Raw genomic sequence first — 21,564 nt, forward strand, 5'->3', positions numbered from 1 at the left:
TGGCAAATTCTTTATCAAGAGACTCTTTGTGGTTTCCCAAGATGTTCAGCATTAATATGCAAAGATCTAGCTTCTCTTCCATGATATTGTTGAATTCCTACAAGAAAAGTCACAAAACAAACCCCAGTACTCCAATGTTAAACACGGACAAATAACAGAGGCAATCTAAAAAGCTGTGGACATTCCATCTCAATGGCATACTGGATGCCAAACTTGTATGTCAATGAGTACCAATTCTCAATTGTATGTTAATTAATACCAATTCCCAATTGCCCAGAGATTGACTATCCTATTGGTTATGTCAATGTAACAAGTATGTATAAAGTGTCTATTGTGTCCCTAAAACTGAGCTTTGCTTTCTTTTTCTTAAGTTTCCCCTGACAACTTCAGTAGTCATCACAATTGCTTTAGAACAGGATGGGACAAGATAATGCAATAATATCAGCATTTATAGATTATCATATTCACATGTAATCTTAAAAAAATTAGATTGACTGTAATCCCAGCACTTTGGGGGGCTGAGGTGGGTGGATCACCTGAAGTCAGGAGTTTGAGATCAGCCTGGCCAAAATGGTGAAACCCTGTCTCTACTAAAAATACAAAAATTAGCCGGGCGTGGTGGTGCATGCATGTAATCCCAGCTACTTGGGAGTCTGAGGCAGGAGAATCACTTGAACCCAGGAGGAGGAGTTTGCAGTGAGCCAAGATCATGCCACTGCCCTCCAGCCTGGGCAACAGTGAGATTCCATCTTAAAAAACAAAAACAAAAACAAATTAGATTGGCAAAGGAGTTGAAATCATATTCCAGAGTTTACTTTTTTTCTTTAGCTTAACTTAAGGGGCTGATGGATGCTAGAAAGTGGCTGGCAGTCAAGAAGTAGAGGTAAATAGGTGAGGGACAGATGAAAGAGATACCTTCTCATATGCTTCCTTTCTAATAAAGCTGGGAATAGCTACCTAAGAAGTTCCTGTTTTTCCAATGTTCTGCAAGTTCCTGAGATAGTAAAACCGTCAAAGTCTCAGGAAAACGATTCTTTTACACAATAATCATTCTTTCAAAGTTAGGCAATTTTAATAGGCTAAGGAAAAATCTTAATTTAGACTAGCCAATTCTTACAAGGAGATAAATGCATTTTTTCATTAAATCATCTTATTTACTATTTTCTCTCTATCACATCTCACATATCTGCACACTCACTCTCTCTCACATACTTTCCTCACCCTCACACTCGTACACACCCCTGGACACATAGTCTATACTCATGATCAGACTAAGATAGCAGAAGACTACAATAAAGTCTTAGAAATGGTACTGTATATACTATTACCTGGCTTAACAAAGTAGAAGAAAAACCAGGAAAATCACAAAATATAAAACACTTACAGTAAGCTGCTCCTCCCACTTTTCTTTCACAGTAATTTCTGGATTAGTTACCCACCATCGAGAGTTTTCAATGAGGGTTGCAATTTTAGAAATTTCTTCGTGCTGAAAAAAGAGTTCCACATCTTCGACTAGGAATTTAGATGGAAGACATATGCTATTATATAATCAGAATCCACTGAGACCAAAGTTCTACTATATAGGTAACTCAGGAAAATACCAGAATATGTTCCTTTGCATCTAATGCCCCCAGTGACTTTCTTTTATTCCAGGATGTTGCCATGTGTATATGCTATATCGTCAGGTGCTCTATACATGTTGAATATATACAGAGAGAATCATTTTCCAGAACAAAACCCATCTTTTTAAATAGAAGAAAACAACCATTTTCACTTATTTTTACCATTCTAAAATGTACCACAATGTACAAAATGTAAAATGTACCAAAATGTACCAAACTAAATGCTACCTACTATATGCCAGGCACTATGAAAGGGACTGGCAATACCAGTATGAAAATATTGTTCTCTGATTTCTCCAATCATCCAAAGTTTCCAGTGAAAAGTCAAAATGGAGAAAGGAATACCAGCCATTAACCAGAAGAAAATTTAAAGAAGGAAACTGTTTAATAGATACCATGTCTTCAGCCCTTTGATACTAAAGATTAGCTCACAGGAAAAAATAACCTCAAGCAATCCGTATCTAATGGTCAATCTGTTAGGCCTGATTGACCCAGAACTAAAAGGCCAGCTTCAGAAAGGTTTGAGAAAAACCTTCGCTTTTCAGAATGTATTAATTTGGGTCTCAGCAGCACACAGATACATTTGGACTCAGCAAACAGGTTGCAGGTCAGTTATCTGCAGATATTCCCAGCCAAAACAGAGCACCACGATAAAGGTATGTTATACGATACCAGCTTCTGAAGCGTGGCTGTGAATTCCACTGCCTTCTGCGCAGGCTCTCTTAGTAATAGCAGCATTTCCTGATCCATCATGGCATCCAGAGATGACAAGTTGATTACATTGTGCTGCCTCTCTGTTTCAGTGTTCTGAAACAAGGATCGAAATGCCCACAATTGACATCTGAATAAAGAACATTCATTATTTTCACTTAACAAAAATGATGCTCATGAGTTAATGTCATTGTCCTTGTCATTTGGTTCTCAATAGTCTTGTGAAATTCTCCTACATCCTAAAAAAGCTGTTGATATTTTCTCTCTGGGATGGCTCCAATTGAACATTTATTCTGTCTTAAGGAAAACTCAGTTATCAATAGATGACATTTACATGCTGATGATATAAATGGTTATGGCTCTAATTTTAACATAAAAATAGGTAAAGAAATACCCAGGGGGAAAAAATTGGTGGAGAAGGGCTGCTCAATCAATCCCACTGAAAACGGGTTGGCTTCTTTTGTCTCCCTTCCATTCATAAAAGACCATATGATGTTTCACAAAGTACATTCCCTATACTTCTCTCAAAATCTCTGCCTCCTGTCATATTTTAAATATATGACCCAAGCCTTCTTTTTGCTGCCTGTTGAAAAGGTTACAGGACTCTTACTTCGAGATTCTAGTTAGAAGACAAACTTCCCAACTCATCAGTGGGTAAACCTCAGAGCCAGAACTTTGCCGGCTGATAACCTTCCTGTTTAGAACTATAGAACTTTCTGGGCTGGCATCTTGACATCATTATTATCTCAGAGGACTGAGGATAAAAACACACTGCTGTGGCAGATTTGCCACAGTTTCATTCAGTCTGGCAGTTTGGCTTGGTTTCAAAAACACAGTGAAATGATGAGTATTTGAAACAGAATGTCAGGAAAGCACAGCCCTCAGCAGAATGTCCAGGGCTGCCGGAGATGGCTTCAGATGAAGGCAGCATATGTTGTCCCTGCATCCTTGGCAGAAGCAATTCAAATAGCGTTTGCCCAAAGGCATTCTTTCTCTCCTTTCAAGGTGGCATCACAGCTGTCAACAGGAGAACATTCTGACATATCTATCGTCCACAGATAGGAAGAGACCATCAAATGGTGAAAAGAAAGCATTTTTCTAAATAAAGCATTTCTGAGCATAACAAGCACAAAACTGGAGAATACAAAGGAATGAAAATATAGCATAAGGGAGTCAGAACGTCTTTATCCCCGAGAAGGTTTTTAAAATATTTCTTCCCATGTTATAAAGTACTGGGTCTACCAAACAAAAGGAAATTGTTTAAACTAATAAATTCATTTTGCCACTTTAAAATTAACCGAAACACATGTAAGAAAATGCTAGTTTCTGTTCAGAATGTAATAATCAATGTCATTAATTTGGGCTGATACAATTATAATCTAAAGCAAATAAATTTGGTATTGTTTCTGGGCATCTTTATTTTTTGATAAATATATTTACTTTGAGGGTTTGGAAAATTCTAAAAAATAATTCATGGATATCTACTGCTACCTTTGGGATCCCAGGCTGGGGAATCGGGGCAGGTTGTCTGTCCTGTCAAGAAAACAAAGATTTCTAAAGTCCCAAAGTCCCTGAATGCACACTTCCACAAACCTTCAACCTTGCTGTAGCTTTCGGCCATAACTTGAAAATGGTCCTTTCTCCCCAAGCTAAGAAACTTTAGACTTGGGCTCTAAGAACTATCAGCACATTCTCTCAGTGTCCCTGGTAGTTTTTGGCAAGCTGTGAACCTTCATTAAATCATAAGCTATCACATGGGGTAGTTATCTTTCAAAGCTTTCCATCTTCTTATAATGACCTACCTCTGCAGACTGAGCAAGAGTGAGTTCATAATGTAAAGACTTTTCTCCTTCAGAGATGATACTGTTACACTCTCCATTAACATTCAACTGGATCCCATTTCTTGAAAAAAACAAAAACAATAGTCTAGTTAGGTGTGCCTCCAACATTACGTTTGAAGTCAACAGAATATAGGGTCCATTTATCACCAAACAATCAGTGCCATGTGCCAAGGATTGTATAATGTGCTTGGGAATAGGGAGAGTGGTCAGAAATTGTCTCTGTCCTCCAGGAGCTGCACAGACTGGTGAGTCTAGGAGGTCATACACCAGGCCACATTTTTTAAAAGAATTGGTACCAACAGTTAAAAATCAGAAAATGTCACTTAAAAATCTGGATTTCTGGCTTTTCTTCCAAAATCAGAAGATGTGGCCAGACTAGGTCCATATCATTTTGATGTCACAATTAGTTGGAGCTAAACAGAGTAACCCCTTTGCCTTTATATCGGTAATGCACTTATCTCCTTTGCCATTTGCATAATGTAGATGCGTGCATATTCCATTAGCTTTACTCATTTTTGTTATCTGAGTGGCTCCTGTGGATCCTGGACTAGCATATTACTCACATTCAGAAACAAATAATTATCATACAGGATGATGTGTGTCAGGAAAGAGGTGAGAACAAGGTGCCATGCTTACATTCAAAACAATTACTTAGGCCAGGCTGGGTGGCTCACACCTGTAATCCCAGCACTTTGAGAGGCCGAGGCAGGCAGATCATGAAGTCAGGAGTTCGAGACCAGCCTGGCCAACATGGTGAAACCCCATCTCTACTAAAAATACAAAAATTAGCCAGGCATGGTGGCATATGCCTGTAGTCCCAGCTTATTGAGGGACTGAGACAGAAGAATTGCTTGAACTCAGGAGGTGGAGGTTGCAGCGGGCTGAGATCACGCCATTGCACTCCAGCCTGGGTGACAGAGCAAGACTCCACCTCCCAAAAAAAAAAAAAAAGAAAAAAGAAAGAAAAAAAGAGTTACTTAGTTCCAGGGTAAGGGAAAAGCAAGCAAGGGAAAGTCAACACAATGGACTGAATGTTTGTTTGCCCCCCATTATTTCATATATTGAATTCCTAACCCCAATGCGATAGTATTTGGAAATGGAACACTTGGAAGGTAATTAAGTTATGAGGTTGAAACCCTCATGAATGGGATTATTGTCCTTATAAGAAGAAGCCAAAGAGTTAGCTAACTGCTTTTCCTCCATGCTTGTACAAGGATAAGTCAGCAATTTGCAACCTAGTACAGGGCCCTCACTAGAACTCAACCCTGCTGGCACCCTGATCTTGGAGTTCCAGCCTCCAAAACTGTAAGAAATAAATGAGTATTATTGAAGCCACACAGTCTATGGTATTTTGTCATAGCATCCTGAGCTGTCTAAGACAATCAGGGGTCATAGAAAACTCACAAAGAAGTTCTCATGGAGAAAAATAGAGAAAATATCACATACAAACGTATAGAAGAAAAGAATGTGGCACATACAAAGCTCAATTGGGCCAATAATGTAGGGTAGAGGAACAAGAGAGGAGGCTGGCAAGAGTTGCCCTCTACTTACGTGATGAGTTCCTGTTGCAAGAGCTGTAACTCATGAGCCAGTTTATTTTTTTCCCCTCGTAAATTCTGGAATCGCACACAACATTAGGCTGTACATGTTACTCTAGTGGGGAATTTACATTTAACAAGCCCACCTTGCAAGGTGTGAGATTAATAATAACAGGTATACCTCTATAATGCTTCCATATTCTATGATGGTTGATTTAAGTTCTTCTATATATAAGCCTTTCTGAAAAGTAGAAGAGAGAAATAATAGCAAAAAAGTAATGGGTCCACCAAATCATATATATTAGACTATTAATGTGAGCCACAGAAAAATTGTAAATGCCCAATCGTCATGCGATTCTACCAGTCTCACTATTTGAAAACTGAACCAGTCGGTGTTTTGCGATTAAAAACACACAAGGACGGCTGGGCGTGGTGGCTCACGACTGTAATCCCAACACTTTGGGAGGCCGAGGAGGGCAGATCACCTGAGGTCGGGGGTCCAGACCAGCCTGACCAACATGGGGAAACCCTGTCTCTACTAAAAACGCAAAATTAGCCAGGCGTGGTGGCGCATGCCTGTAATCCCAGCTACTCAGGAGGCTGAGGCAGGAGAATCACTTGAATCCAGGAGGTGGAGGTTGTGGTGAGCCAAGATCATGCCATTGCACTCCAGCCTGGGCAACAAGAGTGAAACAAAACAAAAAAACAAAACAAAAACAAACACATACACACACACACGGACAAAAAGGGAGCAATATGTAACTGGTGTCAATATAATCTGTGTTTGTCTGACCCAGTGGAATCAAACTCCAAAAGGTGATTCTTAAGCCCAAAACAAAATTATATTTATCATCATGATGTGTTAAAGAAAAAATTCCGTCTTGCAAGTGACCAATGAAATAAAGGCATCTGATTTTTTTCAGTACTAATGATACCTCCTTAAAATCATTGTTTTCTTCTACAAGACCAAAAGGTACAGGTAGTGAGTACCTGATCTCTAATTTTATCCCATGGCTAGCGTGGTGGCTGGCACATGGGAGATGATCAATCAATACCTGATGAACCCTGAGCAGGAGTGCAGAATGGTGAGAAGACCAGAGTTAGGGAGGAACTGAGTAGCCACTACTATCGCAATATCATTACATAGAGAACACCCGCAATGAAGACATCAAGTTAGGACAATACGCAGTATCCCAGTCAAAGTCCACAGCTATGCATGTTTCTTTTGAAACTTCAAAATGTGCATGGAAAAGAGGAGTGGCAAATATCATTCTTTCTTCACTTCTCTGTTTTGGACTGTGGAAGATTATTGACTGAGGCTGTGTTCCTTCCTGTGTCTCTTAAAGTTACCATAACCAGCACCTTTGTAGCCGGTATCCTTGGCTATGATCACAGGATACAAGAATAGAATGATATCTATCTATGTATCTATCTAATCAATCAATCAAATTGGGTTTCAAATAATTTGGGTATATATTCTTCTTCCACCCTAAAATGAATGGCTGCAGACTCATTTATGTTGTTAGAAATTAAAACGACATCACCAGTATCTAGCCAGTGACTGGTAGATTGGCACACTAATATTTGTCACGTGTGGATGAACACCACCAGAATTTAGAGAAGATATGTTCAAACTTATTTTTATGAAGTACTATAAAGGAAAGTCTCATGACATCATATTAGAATCAGATTTTTTTAGGCTGGGCGCGGTGGCTCACGCCTGTAATCCCAGCACTTCAGGAGGCTGAGGCAGGTGGATCACCTGAGGTTAGGAGTTCAAGACCAGTCTGGCCAACACGGGGAAACCCCGTCTCTACTAAAAATACAAAAATTAGCTGGCGTGGTGGCAAAACACCTGTAATCCCAGCTACTCAGGAGGCTGAGGCAGGAGAATTGCTTGAATCTGGGAGGTGGAGGTTGCAGTGAGCCGAGATCATGCCATTGCACTCCAGCCTGGGCAACAGAGCAAGACTCCGTCAAAAAAAAAAGAATCAGATTTGGAGAGAGCTAGCCAATTCCACGGGACTTTGTGGTAAGGAACAATACCAACCTTCTGCAAACTTGTATCTTTATTAAGCAAAGTGTTCTCATATGTGTGTAACTGCATCTGAAAAGAGACGAATTTAGGGAAGGCCGTTGGGACATTGCTTTGGTAAAAGGACAGTGCCATAAAATCATTCCAGTAAGATGTTTCTGAAGCACCTTTAACATGCATGTACTTTTCACTTTACAAAGTACTTTCCCTTCCAACTCTAGAGGCAGGAGTCATTGCTCTCATGTTACCAGTGAGGAAACCAAACTCCACACTACCCAGAGACTCACCCACCCAATGTCGCACACTGTCAATGGCAGAGCTGAGCCTGGAATGCAAGTCTACAGCTCCAGCCAAGTGCCCTTCCCACCATTCCACACTTAACATAATAAGGGAATGTTCAGAATCTTCACTTTTTTGGTGAAAATAAAAAGTCTAGATACAATATGAACATAGAGATTCCATGAGGACACATAGAAGACTCTTCCCCTTTTAAAAACATAGTTTAGCCTGGCATGGCGTCACATGCCTGTAGTCTCAGGCACTCGGGAGGCTGAGGCTGGAGGATGGTCTGAGCCTCAGAGTTCGAAGGTGCAGTGAGCTATGATCACACCATTGCACTTCAGCCCAGGTGACAGAGCAAGACTCTCATCTCTAAAACTAAAATTTAAATTAAAAAAAAACATATTGTAACAATGCTTAAGATTTCTTTTAGGTAAGTGAACATAAAGGATATATCAATTTATTCAAATCAAAAGCAAGCTTGTTGGCATATGCTGCTACATATTATAGAATGAATAAATATGTATATTGACTGAATTGAGAACCTGGAAAAATAATCATCATGGTCAGAAGCAGAATCATCACCATAATCTTATACACTGGATATAATCACATCATCATCTGAGTTTATAACAAGCTTGTGGGATAGGTACAAACATCACATCCATTTAGTAGATGTGAAAATTTAGACTTAAAGCTTGCCTGAGGTTATAAAATTTTTCAGTAGAAAAGACAGGATCTGAACCCGTGTCTTCTGGCTCTTTCCACTGGTTTATCACAGTTGTGTTTTGCAAAGACAGCCACTCCTAGTGTAGAATTAATTTTAATGTCTAAGAAGGCTGGGCATGGTGGCTTACAGCTGTAATCCCATGCTTTAGGAGGCCAAAGTAGGAGGATCACTTGAGGGAAGGAGTTCAAGATCAGCTTGGGCAACATAGCAAGACTTCATCTATACAAAAAATTTAAAAATAAATTAACTGGGCATGGTGGTGTGCCTCTGTACTCCCAGCTACTTGGAAGTTTGAGATGGGTACATGTGCACAACGTGCAGGTTTGTGATGGGAAGATCACTTGAACCCAGGAGTTCAAGGCTGCAGTGAACTATGATAATGCCACTGCACTACCGCGCAGGTAACAGAGTGAGATCCCATCTTTAAATTCACAAATTAACTGATTATTTGTTAGTTAATTTTTTAAAAATTGATGTTTAAATTATAACTGTTGTTTTACATATATATGTAAACACACACATGAAATGTTAGTTTCTGCTAGGAAACTGGAAAACTCTACATCAGAATGTAGAAATTTAAGTATATCATCATTTCAGACACATACAACAACAAAATATTTCTCAAATAAGCCATTAGAGATGACAATAAGCATGACACAAATTCATGAATTTACTAGTCGTTGTCATCTGTTTCCTGATGAGAATGTGTGACAGATAACAAAAATATGTATGAAATATAGACTTTTTAGACACTATCTAGACAAAAAATATTTTTGTAAGGTATAATTTCTTAATATAATTAGGGATAAATTTTTCCCATCTCTCCTCATTTTTAGCATTAAGAAGGTACATTATCTCAGGTTGAGGTTGGTAAACTACAAAAAAATAAAATAAAATTTAAAGAAGGTACAATATCTGAAATATTTCCTGATTTAGAAATTCATAAAATCAGATACAATTAAATTAAAAATTGCCATATAATATAAAAAGATAACAAATTTGGGCAAAAATGTAGAGAAATTTGAGCCCTCATGCACTGCTGGTGGAATGTAAAATGGTGCAGCCACTTTGAACACAGCCTGGCAGTTCCTTAAAAGGTTAAACATAGAAACAAGGCCAGGCGTGGTGGTTCACTCCTGTAATCCCAACACTTTGGGAGGCTGAGGCAGGCAGATCACTTGAGGTCAGGAGTTTGAGAACAGCCTGGCCAACATGGTGAAATCCCATCTTTACCACAAATACAAAAATTAGCTAAGCATGGTGGCGCACGCCTGTAATCCCAGCTACTCAGGAGGCTGAGGCAGGAGGATCCCTTGAACCTGGAGGCAGAGGTTGCAGTGAGCCAAAATCATACCACTGCACTCCAGCCTGGGCAACAAGAGCAAAACTCTGTTTCAATAAATAAATAAATAAATAAATAAATAAATAAACAAACAAACAAACATAGAAACATCAAGTGACCCAGTAATTTCACTCCTAGGAATATACCCAAGAGAAATCAAGACATATGTACACATAGAAATTTGTATACAAATGTTCATAGCAGACAATTCATAATAGCCAGAAAGTGAAAAAAGCCTGAACACCCATCACCTGATGAGTGAACAAACAAAATTTGATATATCCATATAGAATATTATCCAGCCATAAAAAGAAGTAGTAATACAGCCGGGTGCAGTGGCTCATGCCCGTGATCCCAGCACTTTGGGAGGCCGAGGTGGGCAGATCACGAGGTCAGGAGATTGAGACCATCCTGGCTAACATGGTGAAACCCGGTCTCTACTAAAAATACAAAAAATTAGCTGGGTGTGGTGGCGGGTGCCTGTAGGCCCAGCTACTCGGGAGGCTGAGGCAGGAGAATGGCGTGAACACGGAAGGCAGAGCTTGCAGTGAGCCAAGATTGCGCCACTGCACTCCAGCCTAGGCAAAAGAGCGAGATTCTGTCTCAAAAAAAAAAAAAAAAGAAAAAAAAAGAGGTAGTAATACGTGCTATATCAAGGATGAACCTTAAAAACATTATGCTCAGTGAAATCAGCCACACACAAAAGGCAACATATTATATGATTTAATTTATATGAAATGTCCAGAAGAGACAAATCTATAGAGACAGACAATAGATTAGTGGCTGCTTAGGGTTGGGGAGAGGACGGTGGGTGGGGGATGGTAAAAGGGATTTCTTTTGGGGTGATGAGAATGTTTTAAACTTGATTTTGGAGATGGTTGTACAACTCTGTGAACGTACTAAAACACACTGACTTGTATACTTTAAGTTGATGAAATTTAAGGCATGTGAATTACATATCAGTAAAGCAGTTGCCAAAAAATAAAAAGAAGGAAAAGGAAACTAGCTTTTATATAACTCAAATATTTTGTAGACTAAAAGTTTCAGAATTTATAACCAAAGTTTTGTTTGTCAATGAGGCATAGACATTTTCATAAAATAATACTGGTTTGACAGAAAAAAAATATTTTACCAGTATTTGGGAAGTGCTTACTTGGTGCTCTGTCTCAGTTTTAGACAAGTCTTCAATCTTCTTTTCCAGTCTGTCTATATCCATGATGTTCTTGAAATTCTAATGTAAAAGATAGTATTCTTGGATTTAGCACCAAGAAAAATAAAAGATGAGGACAAACAAAGTCTCTTTTAGGAGGTGGCATTTCATCACTCTCAGTATTGCCTTTTTATCTTCCATTCAACCTCAGCCACTACTCCCATAGTCATAAATTCAAACTTGTTATTACCAGTCACTGCAGCCCCTCCATTACCTTAACTGCAAGCATCCCACCGTTCAACAACCACCTCTTGGCTTTCCAGATTACTTCCTCTATACCCACAAACCTTCAATCCCCCCTGGAACCCGCAATCCATTGATCCGACCACCTTTTCATTATCCTTCAACCTTCCCATGAACTCAGACCCCTCTTTATTTAGCTTCAGTTCTTCCCTGGGCAATCATTATAATCATTCCCTTCCAAATGCCTCCATTCCCTGCCTAACTCCTGCTTCTTAGCATTTACCTAGATGAGCTTACCACCCACTCCACACCAGCACCCTTTCAGATGAACATGCTTAAAGAAAGCATGAACAGATAGGTCACACGTTTAATTCATGGCCTTCAACCTCAGTGTTTACTGGTGTCCATATCATATCATCCTGGTATATTTATACTGCCTTTTACCTAAATCAGGGGGTGGCAAACTATGCCCAGCCCCCTCACTCCACCCCTAAAGACCAAATCTAGCTGACCACCTGTTTTTGTAAATAAGGTTTTATTAGAGCACAGCTGTGCCCATTCAGGTACATACTGTCTATGACTGCTTTCACAATACAAAGGCAGAGGTAAGTAGTTGACACAAAGGTCATTTTTGTGGCTAGCAAAGCCTAAAAATATTTATAATCAGGCCCTTTACAAAAAATTTTCCAACCCCTAGCTCATTTCATTCCTTCTCTTTCCTCAAATTTCCAATAACCCCTCCAACATCCTCACTCTCAGCTGATGACTTTGCTTTGTATTTCACTGAGACACTAGAAACAACCAGAAGAAAATTTCCTTCTTACCTGAAAACATAACAAATATCTTTGGATATATTACAAAGCATTTCCTGATCCAAACACTTCTATCCACCTCCACTGCAACTACTCAGTCCAAGCCCCCATCAGCTTTTGCCTGGATCATTGCAAAGACCTCTTAATTGGTCTTCCTGCTTTTTCTCTTGCCCCGCTACAATGGATTCTAAACCCAGCAGCCAGAGTTGTCTTGTTAAAACGGAATTAGATCATATTACTCCTTTGCTCAAAACACTTCAATGGCTCCCATCTCACTCAAGTGTTTTTTTTGTTTTGTTTTGTTTTGTTTTAAAAAAAGACAGAGTCCTTAGGATGCGTGTGTAAGCCCCTTGTGTCTGGACCCTCCAGCTCTTGGCCTGCATCTCTTGCTACTTGTTCACTTTGCTCCAGACACTCTGGCCTTGCTGTCCCTCCAAAATAGCAGGCAGGCTGCAGCCTCACGATTTTCAGCTATTTCTTCTGCCTGGAAGGCTCTTTCACAGATAAACCTCCTTTCCCAGTTTTGAATCAAAGGATTAGCTTCATAAGGCTGCTTTTCCTAACCACCCTAGTTTAAATTGCACTCCTCTCTGCCTCAATTCTGTTTTCTGCTTTTCTTTTCTCTATAGCTCTTTTTACCATCTAACATACTAGTTCCACATGAGCTATTTTGCTAAGCTCATATAGTCAGCACTTAGAATAGCTCTAAGATCTTCCAATGAATATGTGTTGAATGAACAAAATGAATGAATGAATAAAAGTGAATCACTACCCAAACCATTGTGATGTTACTCTTCACAATGCATCAGATTTTTACCTCCCAAAGGAATCTTAGCTAGTGACAACACTTATATTCGTTTTCTAATGTAAGTCAATAATTGCAATGCTATTTCATGATGAAGGGCTTTCAATCTTCCTTCTATCTCAATTCTGAACTGGTTTGGTACAATTCTTTGATACGTGTCACTCATCTAAATAAGAGGAGAAAAATATCTTACATTAGTAGTTTAATTGTAAATCACTAGTTTCACAAAAGCCTGGCCTTGGGGCTATACCAGCTCTGAATCTAATATAGGCTTTCTTTCCAAACTTTAATTGTTCCTTTCCAATCCACTATGAAATTTTAAAATACCCACTTGGCCCACATTTTGAATAACTCTCCAGATTGTGCTGCATAGCTTCATAAGTACTTCTGATAGCCTCACATAAAAGCAAAATTTAAAAACTGGCATACTACTTGATATTCAAATGGTATCTATTATAAAAGGAATTTTCCCAGCAAAATAGTAACTTGCTAGTAGCTTGTTCCCTGTTCTTCCAATGCTTCAATTTTGTTGCTTTAAAAAAATTATATTCTTTTTCTTTGAGATTATACTAATATTTCCTAATATTTATAAGCTACATTGTGGTTTACCAAATGGCTTCACATGAATTATCTTAGTTAATCTCGAAAATAACTCCATGGCATAGGTACTATTAGCCCAGAAAAGATAAATGGCTTTTCCAAGGTCCTTTTCTCAGTGAATTTAAGATCTGAATCGTAGACTCAAGACTTTTGCCACTTTGTTCAATGGAATTAAATGGAAAATGATTAGATAACATCCATACTTTCCTTCTTGATTTGGATATTTTTTAGATGGGTTCATTGTATTTCATCTTAAATTTGAATTTCTTAAATCCCATTTCTTCCAAGGATAATTGCAAAAGTAACAGTTTCTCTGTTCAGACATGAAAATCCCATTCATTCCTCCTCACTTGTAATTTGACAAGTCAACCTGCTCTCTGGCCTATAGGAAGCTATATTTACATGATTTTTATTTAACCCACAGCCATAAACCATGATGATATGATTTGCATGTTTGTCTATGCCAGTGTTTAACGATTCTGACGTACCTCTTCCTGTAGAATCCGAATCTTAAGAATCAGAGCCCGGTTTTCTGTCTCCTAATTCATTGTGAGAAAAATAATTAAAATATATTTAAGATGTTTATGAAAATACCACATATTTACCTCCAAGGCTGACATTCTCTACCAACTTTGAATGTAGCATTCACCTATCACAAATGAGCCTACTCTGAAAATATTTTCAATGTGGGGTTAAGCCTTGGCCTACAGGTACTTGGGGATCTAAGTGAAGTCATTCTCCTCCTGGACTCAATGTAACTATGGTTGTTAGGGAGGAAAAGACAAAAGAAACAAAAAAGTAACAACCTGGCTTCTTTCCCTGCTGCTTCATTTATGACAGGTAGTTGTAAACTCAGCTATTTAAATAGCACCTTGAAATCACAGAGCTCTAGCGTTCTATTTGAAGCTGTGGATATTCTCAGATGCAACATCATCACAACATATGAGCATCAAAAACTGTTTTACAATTAACAGCCTCAAATTCAGAACCATCAGAAAAAAAAATCAATATATTTCAGGACAGGCTATTTGCCAAAATGTTAACAGTAAATTTCAAGGGTAGGTTAAGAATTTTGCAAAACTTTTTATTTGTTAATATGCATTTCTTTATTTTTATAAAGTAAATAGGTATTACCTTTATAATATAAAAATGAAAGAAAAAATATCTCAAGCTAGGATTTCATTGACACAATAATAAACACCCGCTCCCCATCCATGTACTTAAAATCTAAATACCTGAGTTCAATTCTGGCCCTACTTTTTTTTTTTTTTTTTTTTTTGAGACGAAGTCTCGCTCTCGTTGCCCAGGCTGGGGTACAATAGTGCGATCTCGGCTCACTGCAACCTCCACCTCCCGGGTTCAAGTGATTCTCCTGCCTCAGCCTTCCGAGTAGCCAGAATTACAGGCACTTGCCACCACACCTGGCTACTTTTTGTATTTTTAGTAGAGACGGGGTTTCACCATGTTGGCCAGGCTGGCCTCGAACTCCTGACCCCAGGCGATCTGCCCACCTCAGCCTCCTAAAGTACTGGGATTACAGGCGTGAGCCACCGTGCCCGGTGGCCCTACCATTTTTTAAAAAATTGACAGATAAATAACATCATATGCTTTTACCATGTATAACATGATGTTCTAAAGTACATATATACCATAGAATGGTTAATTTAGCTCTATCATTTATTAGACAATTGACTTTGAACAATTAAAAACTTCCTCTGGACTTTATTGCTCTATTACATTTTTTAGTACACAAAAATATAGCAACTTCTGTTTCTACCTTACAGATTTTCTGTTATTACCTATGAGATGAAGTATCAACTAAATCTTTTAAAATTATAAAGCACTACAAAATGCAAATGATTAGGATTCCATATCTAGGACTCTGAACTTTATTTTTATTTATTTATTTATTTATTTATTTTTTGAGACCAAGTCTCAGACACCCAGGCTGGAATGCAGTGGTGCAATCTTGGCTCACTGCAGCCTCCACCTCCTAGGTTCAAGCAATCCTCCCACCTCAGCCTCCCAAGTAGCTGGGATTACAAGTGTGTGTCACCACATCTGGCTAATTTCTATATTTTTAGTTGAGATGGGGTTTCACCATGTTGGCCAAGCTTGTCTTGAACTCCTGACCTCAAGTGACCCACCGGCCTCAGCCTCCCAAAGTGCAGGCCAAAATTCTGCACTTTAATCAATAGCAATTTAACATTACCAATTCCTAAGAGGAAAGAAAGGACATTGAATGCTTTACATGCGCTAGCTCATTTATCCCTCCCAGCCCTAGGGTAAGTAGTATTGTTATCTCCATTTTATCTAGGAGGACCCACGGGCTTAGAGTGACTATGTGGCAGGGCTAAAGTCACACAGCCCTTGGAGCCGGAGCTTGAAGGCAGGCAGTCTGACTCCCAAGCGTGGGCTCTTGACCAGTTCTCTCCATTGCCTTCAGTTAGAAGCTCCTCAGTGGTCCCAGATTGAGTCTTTCCTATAATGCATCCATATAGACTTGCAGGGTCACAAAAGACCTGGCATTCAATGATCTAGTCCCCATATTTTACTACTGAGGCAAGAGCTAAGCTAAACAAAGTTATTTTGTTTGTGGGAGGTCATAAGGGACTGCCACAGGGCTGGAACCAAGTCTCTCCATGATTTAGAGACTCTAAAAACAGTTTTGCAACTGATACCTGAAACAAATTAGTCGGAATGACTTTCAGCCACTCCTTACCATAGTTAATGATACTAGAGTACTGCTGGCATCTATCAGGATTTTGAAGACTATTACTAATTCTTTATACAACAGTTGAACCTTCTCAATAAAAATGATCACTTCTCTGGCATCTGACTTAAAGTTTAGTCTAAATGACTCTTTTGCTCTGAAATTATAAGCCTGTGCTTATTTAGCATAAGGAATGATTTATGGAGCTTCTCAGTAACCTGTAAGTACCGAGAGAACTGTTTTTTTTTTAAATCTGAGAAAAAAGGTGAAAGTTTCACAGATTTTTTAAAATTCAAGTGGTTTTTAGTATCAGATATTTTTGAATTCTCCTATCGACTTTAGGAGGCATTCCAGATATTTTCTGGGTTTTCAGAAACTATTGTGAATGTGACTGACAAATATGTAAAAAATTCAAATCTTGATTGAAAAGGAGGCCAAGCACAGTGGCTCATGCCTATAATCCCAACACTTTGGGAAGCTGAAGTGAGAGGATCGCTTGAGCCTGGGAGGTCGAGGCTGGAGTGAGCCACGATCCTGCCACTGCACTCCAGCCTGGGCAACAAAGCAAGATCCTGTCTCAAAAAAAAAGAAAAAAAGAAAACAAAGAAAAGAAAGAAAAGAAAAAGAAAGAAAAGGAAAACACAGATTTAAAAAAATCCTACCTGCCTTTACTTTTCTAAAGTGTTACCAATTCATTCATCAGGATATTGACTTCTGATGTTCCACCGGATAAGTCCTCTTGTATATTTCAGTTATGTAAATTATATGCCAAATTCAAAGTACTGTAATAGATGACTTACTAATTGTTTGCTCTGGGCTACAATCATGCTCTTCTGCTCTTCTGAAGCATTCATACTAAGTTTCAGTTCCTCCAGTTCTTCTTTTAACAGATTTGTTCTCATAATAGCCTGGTGGGCACTGTGGGGGTGGGGGGAGAAGGCCATGAGCAAAACCTCAAATATAACCGTCAAAGACACTAAGAACAGCCAAGGACTATTTTGGACCCAAGTTGAAAACCACTAAAGGCTTAAACCAGATGCCCGCATAGTAAAAATATACCCATGATCTTTCAGTCCTTGGAAAAGGAAGGAATTTGGAGAAAATGGGGAGTGGGGAATGGAGACTATGGGGAAAACAGACAAATGTATTCCTGAAGCTAAAGATTTAGAGGATCCCTTTGAAAATCATCACTGGCTGAATTACCTGGTTCTTTCCCCCTACTAAGAAGATGTAATGTTAGTTAATGCAGTTCCACAAATATTTATTGAATAATACCATGTTCTAGGTGCTCTACAATGCAGGCTACGATGGTGAACAAAACGGACATGGTCCTTGGCCTTATAGAGCTTACATACTATGGAGGGAGATGACAACTAAACAAATAAATAATTACCAAGTCTCTATATGACATATTCTATAAAGAAGTTTATCATACTGTTGATTATAACAAAGCATTGGAAAAAAAAACCTAAACATCCGCCAACAGGAAACTGATTAAATGAATTATGGTAATCCATATCATGAAGTTACCTACTTGTAGCTCCCATTAGATTATAGACTGTTCCCTTAGGAACAAAGCCTTCAAAGGAGATACAATTTTTTTCCTAAGAAATTACATTGCTCATTTAACAAATACTAATTGAGTGCTGAACCTGTCCCAGGCACTGTGCTAGGCATTGAAGAAGGGAAGAATGACTGAATCCAGAGAATTCTACTCATCTGGAGTTTATAGCCTAGTGGGGTAAACAGACAATCATAATGACAATACAGTATGATAAGAATCAAAAGAAATAAGGGTTTCTGGCTTTTAGGTAACTAGAAGGAAAGTAGTGCTGTTCTACAGTAGGTATTCTACTAAGCACTAGGCTAAACAGGATGAATATGACATAGTTCCTCCCATCAAGGAGGTCACAGTGATATAAACAGGAGGCAGGGAAACACTAGGTAGAAAAGGGCAGGGTTCCTGGCAAGGGTTCCACCCTCAAGCCTGGACCCATGGCCTTAAATGAGAACTTCGCATCCCTGATTTCCCACCTGAATGCTGCCTTTTGACCCACCATGCCCCCTATCCTGTACCCACAAAAACTCCAAGCTCCACTGGCAGAGGAGCAGAGCAGTGTGGAAGAGAAGGAGAGAAGAGAAGAAGCTCTGAACATCAAGAGGAGAAGAGGCAGCTGGACATCAGAGACTAAGGTCAGAGAGAAGTTTGGCCAGGGACTGTCAGAGAGGAGTTTGGCTGGGACAGCTAAACTCCAGGGGAAGATTATCTTTCCACACCATCCCCTTTCCAGCTCCCCATCCTGCTGAGAGCCACTTCCACCACTCGATACAATCTCCACATTCACCATCCTTCAAGTTTGTGTGACCTGATTCTTCCTGGATGTTGGACAAGAACCTGGGTACCAAGAGGGTAGGGTGTAAAAGGCTGTCACCCTGATCCTCCACTGAGCTAGTTTAACTCTTAGCTGTCCATAGATGGCAAATGCTAAAAGAGTATTGCTTGTAACACACACCCTCTGGGGCTCCAGAGGTTGTGGGCAACCCCTAGATGCTGCCACAGGCTGGTATGGGGTTTGTTCCTCCTGGCACCCAAAGGCACTCACCCCAGCTCCTACACCTGCTCACCTGCATGCTCCCCCTCCTGCAAGGGGTTTGAGCATGGCAGCTGAGCCAACAAGCCATCCTGGTTGCAAGTCCCACGAGGCAGTCAAGGGAACCCTCCCACCTCAACGGTTAATACAGAAAACAAATTACACTATGATGGGACAATTGGACAATATCAAAACTAGGTTGCGGGAACCCAAAGGAAACAGACAGTCTTCAGAAAGGATTAGGGGAAGGAGAAAAGAGAAAGACACGTGGCTTAATTTTGTAGACAGTGGCATTCTGATTGCCCATCTGGATTCTCCAGCCTTTCTGTCCATTATGTGAGTTACTTAATTCCTCTCTGATATATTTCTTGACTGCTTATTAAACCAGAGTTAGATTCCAGTGCTTGCAACCAAAAATCCTGACCAACATATTCATCCAAAGCAGTTTTGTTAAAGAAACTTTGAATTTTTATATCTCAGTTAAATAATAAATAAGCCAATTGTGAAATGAAGAGGACTTGAGGTAAGCAATTTTTTTAAAGATTAGTTTGGAGACTGGACTGGACAAGGTCAAAGATTTTGAGGATGAGAATGCTTTAGTGAAACATATGACTGGGCACAGTGGTTCCCCCTCCTGTAATCCCAGCACTTTGGGAGGACGAGGTGAGCAGATTGCTTGAGACCAGGCATTCTAGACCAACCTGGGCAACATGGCAAGACCTTGTCTCTACAAAAACACAAAAATTAGTCAGGCATGGTGGCACGCACCAGTAGTCCCAGCTACTTGAGGGGTAGGGGGTGAGGCCAGAAGATCACTTGAGCCTAGGAGACGGAGGTTGCATGCAGTGAGCTGAGATTGTGCCTCTGCACTACAGCCTGGGTGTCAAAATGACACCCTGTCTCCAAAAAAAAAAAAAAAAAGAAGAAAGAAAGAAAAACATTTCCACTCAAAAACTCCTGCACAAATGTTCATGGCAGCATTATTCCTAATAGCCAAAGAGTGGAAACACTCCAAATGTCCATCATCTGAAGAATGGATAAACAAAATCTGATATATCTATGCAACTGAATATTATTCAGCCAAAAAGAAATGAGGTAGTAATACACGCTACAACATGGATGAACCTTAAAAACATTATGCTAAGTGAAATAAGCTACACACCAAAGTTCACATATTGTATGATTCCATTTATATGTAATGCCCAGAATAGGCTAATCTACAGAGACAGAAAGTAGAATAGAGGTTTCCAGGGTCTAAGAAGAGAGGAAATGGAGCGTGCCTGCTGGTAAGTATGGAGTTTGTTTTTGGAGTGGTGAAAATATCCTGGAATTGGATAATGGTGATGATTGCACAACCTTGAGAATATACTCAAGTTTTGTTTTTGTTTTTGTTTTTGAGACAGAGTCTTGCTCTATCACCTAAGCTGGAATGCAGTGGCACGATCTTGGCTTACTGCAACTTCCGCCTCCCAGATTCAAGCGATTCTCTTGCCTCAGCCTGCGGAATAGCTGGAATTACAGGCTCGTGCCACCATGCCCAGCTAATGTTTGTATTTTCAGTAGGGATGGGGTTTCACCATGTTGGCCAGGCTGGTCTCAAACTCTTGATCTCAAGTGATTCACTTGCCTTGGTCTCCCAAAGTGCTGGGATTACAGGCATGAGTCACCATGCCCAGCCAGAGAATATACCCTAAAAACACTGAATTGTATACTTTAAGAGAATGAATTTTATGCTGTGTGACTCTCAATATTTAAAAGGTTTTTAAAAAAAGAAAAAAGAAATGAAAGTTCCCCGCACACTGGACCCCACTGTGGCTCACCTTTTTACCTGAAGGCGCAATTCAGTACAGTCCTCTGATAACTGGCTGTTAGTTTCTTCCAGGGTTTCTAAAGCCAACTTAAACTTATTATTTTCTTCCTCAAGTTTTCTTTTGTTGAAATGAAGGTCTGCTACGTAGGCAATCAAATCAGACACCTCTCTGCAAGTAAAAGAATAGATGAGAATAACCTTCACATCACTAATTCCTTCTAATAAAATAAGGTATACGGTTAAACAAACCAAACTTTGATATTCTGGTGAGTTTTTTTTTTTTAACTTTACCCTCATCTGTCATCATAAACATAATTAATGTATATAATAAATAGCTATTCAGATTTTATTACAATAGCATCAAAGATGTTTCCCAAAATTTCCAAGTAGCCATCATTTGCCAGATGTAAAATCAACTTCTACAGTTTTTGTTGATTCTTTTCCTCTTCACTCTCAACATTTGTCTTCTAAACGAAGAGTTCCTATTTCTGTCTGGAATATGAGAGATCCTGAAATAAATGGACACAATATTCATTTTTTTTTTTCATTTTTTGAGACAGAGTCTTGCTCTGTCGCCCAAGATGGAGTGCAGTGGCACGATCCTCCGCCTCCCAAGTTCAAGCAATTCTCCTGCCTCAGCCTCCAGAGTAGCTGGGACTACAGGCATGCACCACCATGCCCAGCTAATTTTTGTACTTTTAGTAGAGATGGGGTTTCACCATGTTGGCCAGACTGGTCTTGA

The 21,564-nt window shown here is 39.4% G+C and overlaps 1 protein-coding gene across 1 annotated transcript in view; it reads right to left on the reverse strand.

Moving 5' to 3' along the window:
• Positions 1-1,250: 1,250 nt before the first annotated feature.
• Positions 1,251-21,564, reverse strand: part of LOC134807483 (inositol 1,4,5-triphosphate receptor associated 2-like) — a 32,539-nt gene continuing 12,225 nt past the window's right edge. Inside the window, exons 6-15 of the mRNA XM_063785834.1 lie at positions 20,833-20,991; positions 17,222-17,339; positions 14,197-14,247; positions 11,252-11,329; positions 7,763-7,819; positions 5,894-5,953; positions 5,726-5,790; positions 4,136-4,235; positions 2,295-2,429; positions 1,251-1,486 (exon numbers count right to left, since the gene is read on the reverse strand). Coding sequence (XP_063641904.1) covers positions 1,334-1,486; positions 2,295-2,429; positions 4,136-4,235; positions 5,726-5,790; positions 5,894-5,953; positions 7,763-7,819; positions 11,252-11,329; positions 14,197-14,247; positions 17,222-17,339; positions 20,833-20,991 — 976 coding nt within the window. The 3' untranslated portion in view covers positions 1,251-1,333. The remainder of the gene's footprint in view (positions 1,487-2,294; positions 2,430-4,135; positions 4,236-5,725; positions 5,791-5,893; positions 5,954-7,762; positions 7,820-11,251; positions 11,330-14,196; positions 14,248-17,221; positions 17,340-20,832; positions 20,992-21,564) is intronic.

This window comes from Pan troglodytes, chromosome 10 (genome assembly GCF_028858775.2).
Source record: "Pan troglodytes isolate AG18354 chromosome 10, NHGRI_mPanTro3-v2.0_pri, whole genome shotgun sequence".
Classification (NCBI taxonomy): Eukaryota; Metazoa; Chordata; class Mammalia; order Primates; family Hominidae; genus Pan; species Pan troglodytes.